This window comes from Leucoraja erinacea, unplaced genomic scaffold, assembly GCF_028641065.1.
Source record: "Leucoraja erinacea ecotype New England unplaced genomic scaffold, Leri_hhj_1 Leri_71S, whole genome shotgun sequence".
Lineage (NCBI taxonomy): Eukaryota > Metazoa > Chordata > Chondrichthyes > Rajiformes > Rajidae > Leucoraja > Leucoraja erinaceus.
Window position 1 is genome coordinate 174,722 of NW_026576641.1, and position 16,147 is coordinate 190,868.

Here is a 16,147-nt window from a genome sequence, read left to right on the forward strand (position 1 = left end):
AGCGGACTCAGGGGATATGGGGAGAAGGCAGGAACGGGGTACTGATTGTGGATGATCAGCCATGATCACATTGAATGGCGGTGCTGGCTCGAAGAGGGGAGAGAGAGGGGGAGGTGGGTGGGAGAGAGGGGGGGGGGGGGAGAGGGAGAGGGGAGAGAGGGGGGGGGGGGGGGGGGAGGAAGGATAGGAAGAGGGGGGGGGGGGGGAAGGAAAGGGGACGGGGGGAGTGAAATGGAAGGGGGGGGGGGTGGGAGAGAGGTCGGGGTGCCGATGCAGCGCGGTCAGTGACTCTGGGTGGGCGGAGGGAGCAGACAGTGGCCCCTCTCCACCCCGCTGCCGACCCACAGCCCCATGACAGAGCGGCCCATAGAGGGAGTCGGGGCGGAGGGCAGACACCGCTGACCGGGGGGAGTGGGAGCTGTCCCGGGGGATGTGTTGCTTCGGCCGTTTACACCTTGGTGCTCGAGGTTTAGAGTAAACCTTCCCGCTTTCAGTGACGGCACTCACAAATGTGTATAGCACAAAAATGACAATTTCAGCGGGTTTTTTTTTAACAGATAAGAAGGTACGTATCCCGAGTGTTAACAGTGCGTGCCGGAAGCTGCCATGTCCTCCAAAAGGATTGAGCTGCTCCGTGCGTCACGCCCAAAGATCTTTGGTCACGCCCTTACGTGCAACCCCCCTACAGGACCTTTGGCCAGTGGATCCACGTGAGTGAAAAACAGTTTGAACCAGGACGTGCCGGAGTTAACATGGCTCCGAAACACCAGGTGGAGAGTTGGACCGAGGAGCTAGTTTGTCCCATCTGCCTGGATTTCTTCACCGATCCGGTGATACTGGAGTGCGGGCACAACTTCTGCCGCTCCTGCATCACACAGAGTTGGGACAGCGAGTGGAGAAACTCCTGCCCGGAATGTAGAGAGGTGTTTACAGACCGCACCCTCAGGGTTAATCGGGCCTTGGCGAGACTGTCTGAGAAAGCTCGAACACTGAGCCTGAATACGGAACGCAAAGTAAGTAAACTTCACTGCGAGGAACATCAGGAAGAACTGAAGCTGTTTTGTGAAACTGATCATAGAAACATAGAAAATAGCTGCAGGAGTAGGCCATTCGGCCCTTCAATATGATCATGGCTGATCATCCAACTCAGTATCCTGTACCTGTCTTCTCTCCATACCCCCTGATCCCTTTATCCACAAGGGCCACATCTAACTCCCTCTTAAATACAGCCAATGAACTGTGGCCTCAACTACCTTCTGTGGCAGAGAATTCCAGAGATTCACCACTCTCTGTGTGAAAAGTGTTTCCCTCATCTCGGTCCTAAAAGATTTCCCCCTTATCCTTAAACTGTGACCCTTGTTCTCGACTTCCCCAACATCAGGAACAATCTCCCTGCATCTAGCCTGTCCAACCCCTTAAGAAACTGATCTGCCGAGACGCGCGCGAGCACAAGTCTCACAACTTCATGCCGATTAATGAAGCTGTTGAAATGTGCAAGGTAAAAATTAAACTCCATTTTGCTCACTTTAGTTGTTCACCTTACTGATCCGCCATTGTCTCTCTAACCCCTTTGTTCTCTGATCCCAACATCAGGTTAAATCTTCCTTACAATATCTATTCGAAAAGAAGTTAGAGTTCGAGGACATGGAGCAGCTGCAGAAAGGGAAGATTTCCGGAGTTCGGGTAAGGAGGAGTTTCTGGGTTTGTGTAATTTTTCACCCATTAATGCACGAGGGACATACTGGGATAAATTTGCTGCTGTAATTAACCCTGTGAAAATGGGTAGACATAAATGCTGGAGAAACTCAGTGGGTGAGGCAGCATCAAAGTGTAAAAGACGGTAGGCGGCGCGACTCTCCTCAGCAGCGGCCTCTGCAGCCCGTCCGCGTTTTTATTATTTTCTGTCTATGTTTTTATGTAGTTTTTGTTATTTTTTGTTGGGGTATTGTACAAGGCATTGGTGAGACCAAATCTGGAGTATGGTGTACAATTTTGGTCGCCCAATTATAGGAAGGATGTCAACAAAGTAGAGAGAGTACAGAGGAGATTTACTAGAATGTTGCCTGGGTTTCAACAACTAAGTTACAGAGATAGGTTGAATAAGTTAGGTCTTTATTCTCTGGAGCGCAGAAGGTTAAGGGGGGACTTGATAGAGGTCTTTAAAATGATGAGAGGGATAGACAGAGTTGATGTGGACAAGCTTTTCCCTTTGAGAATAGGGAAGATTCAAACAAGAGGACATGACTTCAGAATTAAGTGACAGAAGTTTAGGGGTAATATGAGGGGGAACTTCTTTACGCAGAGAGTGGTAACGGTGTGGAATGAGCTCCCAGTGAAAGTGGTGGAGGCAGGTTCATTGGTATCATTTAAAAATAAATTGGATAGGCATATGGATGAGAAGGGAATGGAGGGTTATGGTATGAGTGCAGGCAGGTGGGACTAAGGGGAAAAAAAAATTGTTCGGCATGGACTTGTAGGGCCGAGATGGCCTGTTTCCATGCTGTAATTGTTATATGGTTATATGGTATGTGTGTGTGGGGGGGGGGGGGGGGGGGGGGGTGGGAGGGAGGGGGTAACTTTTAAATCTCTCCCTGCACGGGAGACCCGACCTTTTATTTGTTGGGTCTCCCGTTGTCGTTGGGGTTGCAACGAGGAGCGGCCTCCAACAGGAAGACCGGGAGCTCTGGTGCCGACTACCTCACCGTCGCGGAGCTGGCCGAGTCCGGAGCGGGTAAAGGGGTGCTGGAGCGCTGCTGCTGCTGCTGCGGCCCCCGACCTCCGGAGATTCGGAGTCTGCAACTGCGGGTCTGGCGGACGGCGGAACTGGGAGCCCGCGGGTCCCTGGAGGGAGACCGCTTTTCAGGGTTGCGGGGTTGAAGAGCTCCTGGAGCGGGGCATGACAGCACCACCCCGTGCGGCTTAGAATGGCGGCGGGACTCTGCGAGCGCACGCCGGGGGCTCTAACATCAAGACCCGGTGTGCGACCTTGCATCACCCGGCGTGGCTTTAATGGCCGCGGACAATCGCCATCGCCAGCCGGGGGCTTTGACTTTGACTCTGACATGGGGGGGGGGGAGTGCAGTGGAGAGATAAGTTTTTTGGCCTTCCATCACAGCAATGTGATGGATGTTTATGTAAATTATGTTGTGTCTTGGGTCTATTTGTTTGTAATGTATGGCTGCAGAAACGGCATTTCGTTTGGACCTCAAGGGGTCCAAACGACAAATAAATTGTATCTTGTATCTTGTATGGAGCGAAGGAATTGAGTCGAGAGCTGCGAGAGTTTTATTGTCATGTGTCCCAGATAGGACAATGAAATTCTTGCTTGCTGCAGCACAACACAATATGTAAACATAATACAGAACAGGAGATACAAGTTTGGACAATCATCAGCTGACCAATGACCTGAATGAGTTTTACTGCAGGTTTGAGCATCAGAAACGTAACCCTAGTACCCCCTCCCCAACGAACACAGCCAGACCCCAGTCTACAAAGAATGGACCCTATACCCTCTCCTTCCCATTCACCAATTCACACCTACTTAAAGCAAGACTCCAATATGAAAAGACAGTCACTTCACACCCACTCACAGCCTGACCTCAGTCTGCAAAGACTGGGCCCTTCTACACCCACTCCCCTCCAATCACCACTTCACACCCAATCATCCACACCCTCTGTGCTGCAAAACATCACTTATCAAATATCAACAATAAAAATAGTGGAGAGGCTTTTCAGAGGACAAAAAAGCCAGAAATCTCCAGGATCTGACAATATTTCCCCCTCTACTCTTAAGCTCTGATCCAAACAACTGGCACCGGTCTATACATACATTTTTAACCAGTCCCTGCAAACATGTACTGTCCCTGCCTGCTTCAAAGTCTCCACTATTGTCCCTGTACCCAAAATGGCAAGAATTGAAGGCAGTGAAGAAAGCGAATGGTATGTTAGCTTTCATAGCAAAAGGATTTGAGTATAGGAGCAGGGAGGTTCTACTGCAGTTGTACATGGTCTTGGTGAGACCACACCTGGAGTATTGCGTACAGTTTTGGTCTCCAAATCTGAGGAAGAACATTATTGCCATAGAGGGAGTACAGAGAAGTTTCACCAGACTGATCCCTGGGATGTCAGGACTTCCATATGAAGAAAGACTGGATAGACTCGGCTTATACTCGCTAGAATTTAGGAGATTGAGGGGGGATCTTGTAGAAACCTACAACATTCTTAAGGGGTTGGACAGGCTAGATGCAGGAAGATTGTTCCTGTTGTTGGGGAAGTCCAAGACAAGGGGTCACAGCTTAAGGATAAGGGGGAAATCCTTTAAGACCAAGATGAGAAGAACATTTTTCACACAGAGAGTGGTGAATCTCTGGAACTCTCTGCCACAGAGGGTAGTTGACGGCAGTTCATTGGCTATATTTAAGAGGGAGTTGGATGTGGCCCTTGCGGCTAGGGGGATCAGGGGGTACGGAGAGAAGGCAGGTACGGGATACTGAGTTGGATGATCAGCCATGATCATATTGAATGGCGGTGCAGGCTCGAAGGGCTGAATGGCCTCTACTCCTGCACCTAATTTCTATGTTTCTATTCTAATTGTCTTAATGACAAGAAGTCGCACTGACTTATGTAGTCATGAAGACACTCGTAAGGCTTGTGCTGGCCAAGCTGAAAAATAGCACGAACCCGCTGCAGTTTGCATATCGGGCCAATATGTCTGTGGATGATGCAGTCAACCTGGGCCTGCATTTCATCCTACAGCACCTAGACCGCCAGGGAACCTATGCGAGGATCCTGTGTGTTGATTTTAGCTCTGCATTCAACACCATTGTGCCAGAGCTACTACAGTCCAAACTTTCCGAGTTGACTGTGCCTGAACCCCTCTGTCGGTGGATCACCAGCTTCCTGACAGACAGGAAGCAGCATGTGAGGCTGAGAAAGCACATCTCAAACCCGCAAAAGCTCAGCATAGGAGCACCGCAAGGCTGCATACTCTCCCCTCTCCCCCACTCTCTCTACACCAACGACTGCACCTCCACAGACACCTCTGTCAAGATTCTCAAGTTTGCAGATGACCCAACCCTGATTGGACTGATGCAGGATGGGGAGGAATCTGCCTACAGACAGGAAATGTCACAGCTGGCATATTGGTGCCATCGCAACAACCTAGAGCTCAATGTTCTTAAGACGGTGGAATTGATTGTAGACTTTAGGAGAGCTCACCCCACTCACCATCAACAACACCACAGTCACATCTGTGAAGTCTTTCAAGTTCCTGGGAACCATCATCTTCAAGGACCTTAAGTGGGGGCTTCCATCGACTCCACAGTCTAAAAGGCACAACAGTGGATGTACTTCCTACGGCATCTGAGGAAGCACAATCTGAGGTCCAATTCTACACGGCCATCGTAGAGTCTGTCCTCACCTTCTCCATCATGGTCTGGTTTGGCTCAGCCACAAAGCACGACACCTGGAGGCTGCAGCGAATCGTCCGATCAGCAGAGAAGGTTATTGGCTGCAACCTTCCCTCCATTGATAAACTGTACACTACAAGGGCCAGGAAGCGAGCGGGCAAGATCATCTCTGACCCCTCTCACCCTGGCCACAAACTCTTTCAATCACTTCCCTCTGGAAGGCGACTCCGGACTGTCAAAGCTGCCACAGCCAGACATAAAAACAGTTTTTATCCCGGGTAGTGCTTATCAGAAATCTAATTTTATCATCTGAGTCATTATTTAAGTTCGGCTGTTTTCTGAAACTGTCACTGTATGTCATGTTGTTACTTGTGGGCAGAGCACCAAGGCTAATTCCTTGTGTGTGAATACTTGGCCAATAAACTTACTTACTTACTTATTTATATACCATAGACCATATATGTACACAATAAATAAACACAGATAAAGTGCACATAGGCTGCTGTTAGAGTTCAGAGTTTGTTTGAGTGAGTTTAATAGCCTGATTATCCACGAGTAGTTGATCACATTGAATGGCGGTGCTGGCTTGAATGGCCAAATGGCCTACTCCTGCGTCTATTGTCTATTGAAGTATAATACGAAGAAATAATATATTAATTATTCATTGTTTTTTATCTCTCCACATTATCGTCAATATCTCTTCTTTACCTTATCCCTAACCAGTCTAAATAAATGGTCTCGACCCGAAACGTCACCCATTCCTTCTCTCCAGCCTGCCCCTCTTTTTTTTTTCCATTTCCATAATCCTCATTTTTATTGTCTGGATTATACGGCCTTTCCAAAATTTTAATATTAATTTTTTTCCCAGTTATTATACTGTAGTCGAGAAAGTTTCTTTGGCTTGCTGTAAGTGTTAGGCTTTGTTCTGATATTCCTAGTATTATTAGTTTTGAGTCGTGATTCAATTGGATATTAACAACTTCAGAGATTATGCTAAAAATATAAATCTAGACATTTTTGATTTTTATACAATTTACAAAAGTATGTGCTAGGTTAGCCTCTAGATGCTGACATTTAGGGACAGAAGTTTAGGGGTAACATGAGGGGGAACCGCTTTACTCAGAGAGTGGTAGCTGTGTGGAATGAGCTTCCAGCGAAGGTACACAAAAATGCTGGAGAAACTCAGCGGGTGCAGCAGCATCTATGGAGCGAAGGAAATAGGCAACGTTTCGGGCCAAAACCCTTCTTCAGGATCCATAGATGCTGCTGCACCCGCTGAGTTTCTCCAGCATTTTTGTGTACCTTCGATCTTCCAGCATCTGCAGTTCCTTCTTGAACACTTCCAGTGAAGGTGTTGGAGGCAGGTTCGATTTTATCATTTAAAAATAAATTGGATAGTTATATGGACGGGAAAGGAATGGAGGGTTATGGTCTGAGTGCAGGTAGATGGGACTAGGGGAGAATACGTGTTCGGCATGGACTAGAAGGGCCGAGATGGTCTATTTCCGTGCTGTAATTGTTATATGGTTATCACAGATAGGAGAGATATGTGGGAAGATTCTATTTAGTTTTGTGTTAGAGTAATGTAATCTGTGTGATACTTTAAATTGTATTAACGCATGTCTGGCATTTAATGAGCATTGATGTATATGTTGTAAACTTTAGTCCCAAATATCTTTCGTTATAGGTTGGCCTAATTCATTTTCCCATGTGTGTCTATATAATTCCATCGATGGGACCCTCACTATCTAAATATAAGCTACTATTAAATTTTCTGTATTAGGATGTTTGTTCAAACATTCATCAAGGATTTCTGGTTCCCTAGTCCTATAATCGTTTGTATTAGATTTAACATAATCTCTAAATTGTAGATATCTGAAAAAGTTATTTGAGTGTAGTCTGTAAATCTGTTGTAACTCCTGAAGTGAAAGAAATGTGCCTTTTCTGTATAGATGTCCCATCTTTTTAATTCCATAATTTTTCCATTGTGTAAAACCTTTATCCAATATGGATGGTTTAAATAAAGGATTGTTTACAATGGGGGAACAGAGTGATATATTATCCAATGTTAAAGCCTTTTTTAATTGTTTCCAGATTCATATACCACTATATATTATAGGGTATTCCCTGTAGGGTTTTTTTGTGCAGTTTTGTGGGAGCAAACATAATCGAACCAATTTCAAAAGGCAAACAGTCTTCCTTTCCATCCTTAACCAATCTGGTTGTTGATCCATTTCTTCCAGCCAGTTATTCATGTTTTTAATATGGACTGCCCAAAAATAAAACAAGAAATTTGGCAAGGGTAAACCTCCATTTGTCTTTGATTTACATAGATGTGTTTTGCTTATTCTATGATTCTTATAATCCCAAATAAAGCTTGTAACAATGGAATCGACTTAAAAAAAAAATTTGGGAGAGATATATTGATTGGAATAGGTACAATAATTGCGGTAAAAATATCATTTTTGTAGCATTCATTCTACCAAAGTGTTTTTCAATATTGAATATTCTGATGTAGTTTATTCAGTAAAAGTGGGAAATTTAATTTAAATAAAGAAGAATATGTCTTAGTTACATAAATTCCTAAGTATTTAAGTTTTTCCTTCACTATTTTAAAAGGGGATTGGTGTAGTGTGTGTAAATTGAATTTCGTAATTGGCATGATTTTGCTTGTATTCCAATTAATTCAATATCCCGAAAATAGACCAAATTGAGTTATTAGATTTAATAGGTTTGGAATACTAATTTCTGACTTTGTAATATATATTAATACATCATCTGCATATAAAGAGATTTTATTCATTGTGTCTTTAGTATTATATCTGTCCCTTCTCTCCAGAGATGCTGCCTGCCCCTTTGAGTTACTCCAGCTTTTTGTGTCTATCTTCGGTTTAAACCAGCATCTGCAGTTCTTTCCAACATGATAATATCTCAATCTTCACCTTTCTTCTGACAGGAACAGTCACGCAATCACCAGTCCTTCATCGCATCCCAGTTTGTTGAACTGCGCCAGATTCTCACCGAAAAAGAGCAGCGCTTTCTCCGTGATCTGCGGGAAGACGAGGAGAGGATTCTAAATCATATGGAGGAAAATCTTCGAATGATTCAAGAAAATTTAAATTCAATTCAGGAGGAGCTCTCCCGATTACAGGAACAGGCGGATCAAACAGACAGCCTGTTATTTCTGGAGGTGAGGAACTCGATTTCAATTTGATTCCGTAAACATGCACCACCACAAAATGGCGAGTTATATATTTGAAATAAATCCAGCGTTCCCAATGGCCCAATATTGATCTAAACCAGTTAGCTGATTTACCTGTTCTGCCTTGTTGCTGTTTGCAAATTAGCCTCCAGCCCGAGGAAGGTCCCGAAACGTCACCCATTCCTTCTCTCCAGAGCTGCTGCCTGCCCCGCTGAGTTACTCCAGCATTTCGTGTCCCTAAACTAAAGGTAGTGTCTAGAATTAATAATAATAATAATGCATTTTATTTGCTGGCGCCTTTCTGGACACCCAAGGACACCTTACAGGACATAAAATCACAATACATTTATCAATATTAAAATCAAGTTGATTAAAAACAAAAAACAAAAAAAAAAAAAAATACACAAAACATTTTAAGTCATTAAAATCAGGGTGAACATGGTGGAAGTTATGTCGGGTATGCTAATCTAAACAGGTGTGTTTTGAGTTGTGATTTGAATTGATCGATAGTGTCCAGGTGACGGATGGGAGGTGGGAGAGTGTGCCAGAGACGTGGGGCAGAGCAGCTGAAGGCTCTGGCACCCATGGTGCTGGGTCTAAATGTGGGGACAGTTAAAATCGCAGCTGAGGAGGAACTAAGTGACCGGGAAGGAGTGTATGGTAGCAGCAGGTCAGAGAGGTATTGGGGAGCAAGGTGGTGTAGGGCTTTGAAGGTCAGCAGTAAAATCTTGTAGTTAATCCGGTGGTGCACAGGGAGCCAGTGGAGCTGAGTGAGGATGGGTGTGATGTGGTCCGATGATCTGGTGCGGGTGATGATCCGGGCTGCAGAGTTCTGAATGCATTGGAGGCGATGAAGAAGTTTATTGGAGGTGCAAGTGAGGAGGGCGTTGCAGTAATCGATGCGGGATGTGACCAGAGCGTGGATGAGGACTTGTGTATTGTCTTTGGAGAGGGAGGGGCGGAGTCTGGAGATGTTGCGGAGATGAAAGTATGCAGAGCGTGTGATATTGCTGATGTGGGGGCCAAAGGAAAGTGTACTGTCCAGAATGACGCCGAGACTTTTGACATGGGAGGAGGTGGGTATGGGTGAACCATCAACTGAAATGGTGAACGGGTGGGTTTTGGTTGAATGGGGCAGGTGTGGTCGTAAGGTCGTAAGTGATAGTAGAATTGGGCCATTCGGCCCATCGAGCCTACTCCGCCATTCAATCATGGCTAATCTACCTCTCCCTCCTAACCCCATTCTCCTGCCTTCTCCCCATAACCTCTGACACCCGCACTAATCCAGAATGATGATTCTTTGATTGCATGTGTAGTGGCGATTTCATTATTTTCCAATATCCAACTTTCCATTGCCGTTACCGTGCAGGTATGTAGGAGTGATTGACACAGAGAAAATAAATTCTAATTCTTGTTTGTATATTTTCGCCCTTGTTTCTCTGTCTGCAATATATCTGTTTTGCCCTGTGAATCCGAGGTAGTGAGAGTTGGTAAATGGGATTGTTAAACACCTTTTAATACATTGAGTCAACTACCTGTTGTGAGGATTTGGACAGTCAATTCAGTCTGTCTCAGTTAATTCAGATTTGTGTTTTATTTATTTCAGGAGGAAGCTGACTGTAAGAGGAGGTAAGACTTGCTATTCACTGACCCTAACATATTGCCGAGGAATAACCAATGCCCAGTTTGTAATCAGCTATTTAATATTTGCAGGGTTAGAGATGATGACTGGCCATTGTCAGTGAGAGATGATCCCATACCGTTTGAGAATTTCAACCATCTCTTTCTGTTGAAGACAGTTTTGAAGGAAATGTTTGACTCCATCAAGCAAGGTAAAGCATGTAGATTATTACTTCCTGTTTGTTTGTGAGACACTTATATTTTGGTTTAGAGGTACTGTACGGCAACAGGCCCTTCGGCCCACTGGGTCTGCGCTCACCAGCGATCCCCGCACACTAACACTATCCTACACCCACTGTTAAACTGAGTTCTTTCAATCTAAAGTCAACTTGACTCAAACACTTGTTGCTGTAAAAATCAATTCTTTATTCAGCTGAGACTAGTCTCTTGAACCTTCCAACACAGAGCTAATGCTCTGGGGCGGGTCCAGAGAGGAGTAACTTTGATACAAACTCATGGCATTTATAGAGGTATTAGACATTTCAGATACAGAGGGTATGACAAGCTGGTAACCAATCATCTGAGTCCTTCTGGTGATTTACAACATCAGTCACATGATCCCCCTTCCCTGGCCTCATTACAGCATTTGTTTGCCTGCCTAATAACTTTATAACTTTGCTTATTTTATTTCAACACAGCAAAACACCAGTAGGCTCTTATCAAAGACCACTCCTCAAAATATAAGGTACATACAATGATCACACAAGTAATACACACTTTCTATACCAAGAGAAAAGATAGAAACATAGAAAACATAGAAATTAGGTGCAGGAGTAGGCCATTCGGCCCTTCGAGCCTGCACCGCCATTCAATATGATCATGGCTGATCATCCAACTCAGTATCCCGTACCTGCCTTCTCTCCATACCCCCTGATCCCCTTAGCCACAAGGGCCACATCTAACTCCCTCTTAAATATAGCCAATGAAGTGGCCTCAACTACCCTCTGTGGCAGAGAGTTCCAGAGATTCACCACTCTCTGCGTGAAAAAAAAGTTCTTCTCTCATCTCGGTTTTAAAGGATTTCCCCTTTATCCTTAAGCTGTGACCCCTTGTCCTGGACTTCCCCAACATCGGGAACAATCTTCCTGCATCTAGCCTGTCCAACCCCTTAAGAATTTTTGTAAGTTTCTATAAGATCCCCTCTCAATCTTCTAAATTCTAGAGAGTATAAACCAAGTCTATCCAGTCTTTCTTCATAAGACAGTCCTGACATCCCAGGAATCAGTCTGGTGAACCCTCCGTCTCTGCACTCCCTCTATGGCAATAATGTCCTTCCTCAGATTTGGAGACCAAAACTGTACGCAATACTCCAGGTGTGGTCTCACCAAGACCCTGTACAACTGCAGTAGAACCTCTCTGCTCCTATACTCAAATCCTTTTGCAATGAAAGCTAACATACCATTCGCTTTCTTTACTGCCTGCTGCACCTGCATGCCTACCTTCAATGACTGGTGTACCATGACACCCAGGTCTCGCTGCATCTCCCCTTCTATAAATCTAAACAATTTCTATGTTTAAAGTGTACCTTTCTATTAAGCCAATACATTTCATAAATTGTTTCACTATAAGTTTGAAATACCATTACCTATGTCTTTAAAACATTAATTATATAAGTTTTCTGAATAACAGTTTCTCAGTTCAAAACCCATTCACATCCCAACCAAGCATACATGGGTCGTAAATCTGTCAATTTACTTAATATAAGTTTGGTGCTTTTCCTGTTATCGGGAAGTAGGATTTCCAATCTCATGTACCAGGCAGAACAACAAGAGACTACATCTCAGACCATTACGTCAGAATTCCATCTGCTTCAACCTTCTATAAACTACTCCCTCAATCTAATTATTTCTCAAAGCAACTATTCCTTCACTTACATCTTATTCCTTATCACACATTATAATTGTACACAGCCAAGGCTAACTGCAGTCTATCATCTCTCAGCCTTGAATTCTGTCTCAAACCTAGCATAACAAGCCATAACGCTTCACCGTTATGTCACATTCAGAGCTCAAAAATGTGCCATAGAGACAGAGCAGATGGCCTAAGAAGAGACCCGTTATTCAGCTTCCCATTCTTCAACACAAAGCCATATCAAATACAATTTCCTCCAGTGCTATAATTGCCCCAAACAATAACCTAAGCTAAGGTACACAAAATTGCTGGAGAAACTCAGCGGGTGCAGAACACTCCAATACACCTGGACCAGTTCTTCCTCGACCAGAGGAGCAACCTATACCCAGCCACTGACACTCTCCTCCGCTTAGCGGAGTTGGTCCTCACCCTCAACAACTTTACATTTGACTCCTCCCATTTCCTCCAAACACAAGGCGTAGCTATGGGCACACGCATGGGCCCCAGCTACGCCTGCCTCTTTGTCGGGTACGTTGAACAATCCTTGTTCAATACGTACCAGGGCCCCATCCCCGACCTCTATCTCCGTTACATTGACGACTGCTTTGGGGCCACCTCCTGCACCCACACACAACTGACTGACTTCATCCACTTCACCACCAACTTCCACCCGGCACTCCAATACACCTGGACCATTTCCGACACTTCCCTACCATTCCTTGACCTCACCATCTCCATCGCAGGGGACAGACTCCTGACTGACATACATTACAAACCCACTGACTCACATGGCTATCTGGACTACACGTCTTCCCACCCTGCCCCCTGTAAAGACTCCATCCCCTACTCCCAATTCCTCTGCCTACGCCGCATCTGTTCCCAGGATGAGACATTCCATACCAGGGCATCAGAAGTGTCCTCGTTCTTCAGAGAACGGGGATTCCCCTCCGCCACCATAGATGAAGCTCACAACAGGGTCTTATCCATACCCCGTAACACTGCTCTCTCTCCCCATCCCCGCACTCGCAACAAGGGCAGAGTCCCCCAAGTCCTCACCTTTCACCCAACCAGCCGGCAAATACAACACATAATCCTCCGCCGTTTCCGCCACCTCCAACGTGACCCCACCACTCGCCACATCTTCCCATCTCCCCCCATGTCTGCCTTCCGCAGCTGAACCCGCTGAGTTTCTCCAGCAGTTTTGAGTACCTTCGATTTTCCAGCATCTGCAGTTCCTTCTTGAACACAATAACCTAAGCTAAGCAGGTTCCGGTTTAGGCCTCCATGTTTTGATTCATCTTTGCCTGTGTGTATCTGTCTGTTTGCACTTTATTTCAGTTCAGGAAAACTTTAAACTTTTCTTTTGCAATTTACCTAGCTTATATAAAAGTCACTATCCAAATATTTGTATAATATTTCCTCACCACTAGGGACAATTTCATTTTGCATTTACTAAGCCAATTAACCTACAAACCTGCACATCTTTGGAGTGTGGGAAGAAACCAAAGATCTCGGAAAAAACCGAAGGTAGACAAAAATGCTGGAGAAACTCAGCGGGTGAGGCAGCATCTATGGAGCGAAGGAATAAGCGACGTGTTGGGTTGAGGCCCTTCTTCAGTTTGAACGGGATCCAATCTTCCCATCTCCACCCCTTACTGCATTCCGCAGAGACTGTTCCCTCCGAAACTCGCTGGTCAACTCGTCCCTTCCCACCCAAACCACCCCCTCCCCAGGTACTTCCCCCTTGCAACCGCAGGAGATACATCACCTGTCCCATTACCTCCCCCCCTTGTCTCCATCCACGGACCTAAACAGTCTTTCCAGGTGAGGCAGAGGTTCATCTGTACCTCCTCCGACCTCATCTACTGCATCCGCTGCTCTAGGTGTCAACTTCTCTACATCGGTGAGACCAAGCGTAGGCTCGGCGATCGTTTCGCTGAACACCTCCGCTCAGTCTGTCTTAACCTACCTGATTTCCCGGTGACCCAGCACTTCAACTCCCCTTCCCATTCCCAATGTGACCTTTCTGTCCTGTGCCTCCTCCACTGTCAGAGTGATGCCCAGCACAAATTCGAGGAACAGCACCTCATATTTTGCTTGGGTAGTTTACACCCCAGCGGTATGAACATTGACTTCTCCAATTTCAGATAGCCCTTACTTTCCCTCTCTCTCCATCACCTCCCCCCCACCCCCTCCACCTCTTCCCAGTTCTCCCACTAGTCTTGTAGACAAAGTGTTCAAGAAGGAACTGCAGATGCTGGAAGATCGAAGGTACACAAAAATGCTGGAGAAACTCAGCGGGTGCAGCAGCATCTATGGAGCGAAGGAAATAGGCGACGTTTCGGGCCAAAACCGTTCCTCAGACTGAGGAAGGGTATCGGCCCGAAACGTCACCTATTTCCTTCGCTCCATAGATGCTGCTGCACCCGCTGATTTTCTCCAGCATTTTTGTGTACCTCCCACCAATCTTACTGTCTCCTACTACATTCTATCCTTGTCCCTGCCATCAGTCTGAAGAAGGGTCTTGACCCGAAACGTCACCCATTCCTTCTCTCCAGAGATGCTGCCAGACCAGCTGACTTACTCCGGCATTTTGAGTCTATCAGTGAATTTATTTATTTGACAAGTCCACAGGCCCACAGCACACACTCACCAACACACACCATACTGGTGGTGACACACCATGACTTACACAATTGTCCATGAACACACTCACCAACACAGGATACATGCACCCACTGATAATTAATTTGGCCATTACAAAAACTCAGTCTGACGCACACATGAACCCAGCCACAATTTCTCCATCCTTGTCACTGTCCCGTTTCGCTCTCCGTCCTCGACAACAGAAACGTTTCACCTCCACCTCTGGAAGAACAGAACCGGAAATGCATTTCTCTTCTCCATCTGGAGCAATTGGGGAAAATTACCCCAGGGAAAACTTTCAGTTGTCCGCCCGCCTGTGCCCGAGTCTCCCCCCGACCCCCGGGGACTCTCTGATTCTCTGCTTCTCCCCCCAGTCTCCGTCACCCTGGATGTGGAAACAGCGAGTCCGCGGCTCGAGGTGTCTGAGGATCGGAAGAGGGTGAGATGGACCGAGACCCGGAGGGGTCTCCCTGACACCGGGAAGAGGTTTACAGACAATGACTGTGTGCTGGGATCGGAGGGATTCACATCAGGGAGATATTACTGGGAGGTGGAGGCGGGGAGTCGGTACTGGAGTCTGGGAGTCGCCGCAGAGTCTGTGGAGAGGAAGGGATGGGTCACACCGACCCCGGAGACTGGAGTCTGGAGCATCTGGATGGATGGTGATGAGCTTCATGCAGTCACCTCCCCTCCATCCCCTCTCCCCGCCCGTCCCTTCCCCAGGAGGGTGGGAGTTTATCTCAGTTACGAGTCCGGGACAGTTTCATTTTACGACGCGGCCACCAAGTCCCATCTCCACACCTTCACCGGGAATAAATTCACGGAGAAACTATATCCTTTCTTTGGACTTTGGGATGAAGACCAGTGGCTGAGAATCTGCTCCGGTTCCGCTCCGGGTCAGTAAATAATACATTCTACCCATCTTTCACCAGCACCTGGAAAATAGTCAATCACCTCCGTTCATTTAGATGTCAAGTCAAGACAGTTTATTGTCATGTGTCCCAGATAGGACAATGACATTCTTGCTTTGCTGCAGCACAACAGAATATTGTAAGCATGAATACAGAACAGTTCAGTGTGTCTATATAGCATAGACTATATATATATATATATACACATCAATAAACAGATAAAGTGCAATAGGCTGTAATTGTTCAGAGTTTGTTTGAGTTGAGTTTAATAGTCTGATGGATGTGGGGAAGAAGCTGTTCCTGAACCTGGATGTACCAGATTTCAGGCTCCTGTACCTTCTGACCTGATGGCAGTGGAGAGATGAGTGAGTGGCCAGGATGGTGTGGATCCTTGATGAAGCTGGCAGCCTTTTGAGACAACGACTGCGATAGATCCCCTCGATGGTGGG

At 46.0% G+C, this 16,147-nt stretch overlaps 1 protein-coding gene across 1 annotated transcript in view; it reads left to right on the forward strand.

The window, feature by feature from the left end:
• Positions 1-1,588: 1,588 nt before the first annotated feature.
• The window catches only part of LOC129694586 (E3 ubiquitin-protein ligase TRIM39-like), a 35,765-nt gene continuing 21,206 nt past the window's right edge, over positions 1,589-16,147 (forward strand). Inside the window, exons 1-5 of the mRNA XM_055631314.1 lie at positions 1,589-1,683; positions 8,365-8,598; positions 10,217-10,239; positions 10,324-10,442; positions 15,162-15,683. Of these exons, the coding sequence (XP_055487289.1) occupies positions 1,645-1,683; positions 8,365-8,598; positions 10,217-10,239; positions 10,324-10,442; positions 15,162-15,683 (937 nt within the window). The 5' untranslated portion in view covers positions 1,589-1,644. The remainder of the gene's footprint in view (positions 1,684-8,364; positions 8,599-10,216; positions 10,240-10,323; positions 10,443-15,161; positions 15,684-16,147) is intronic.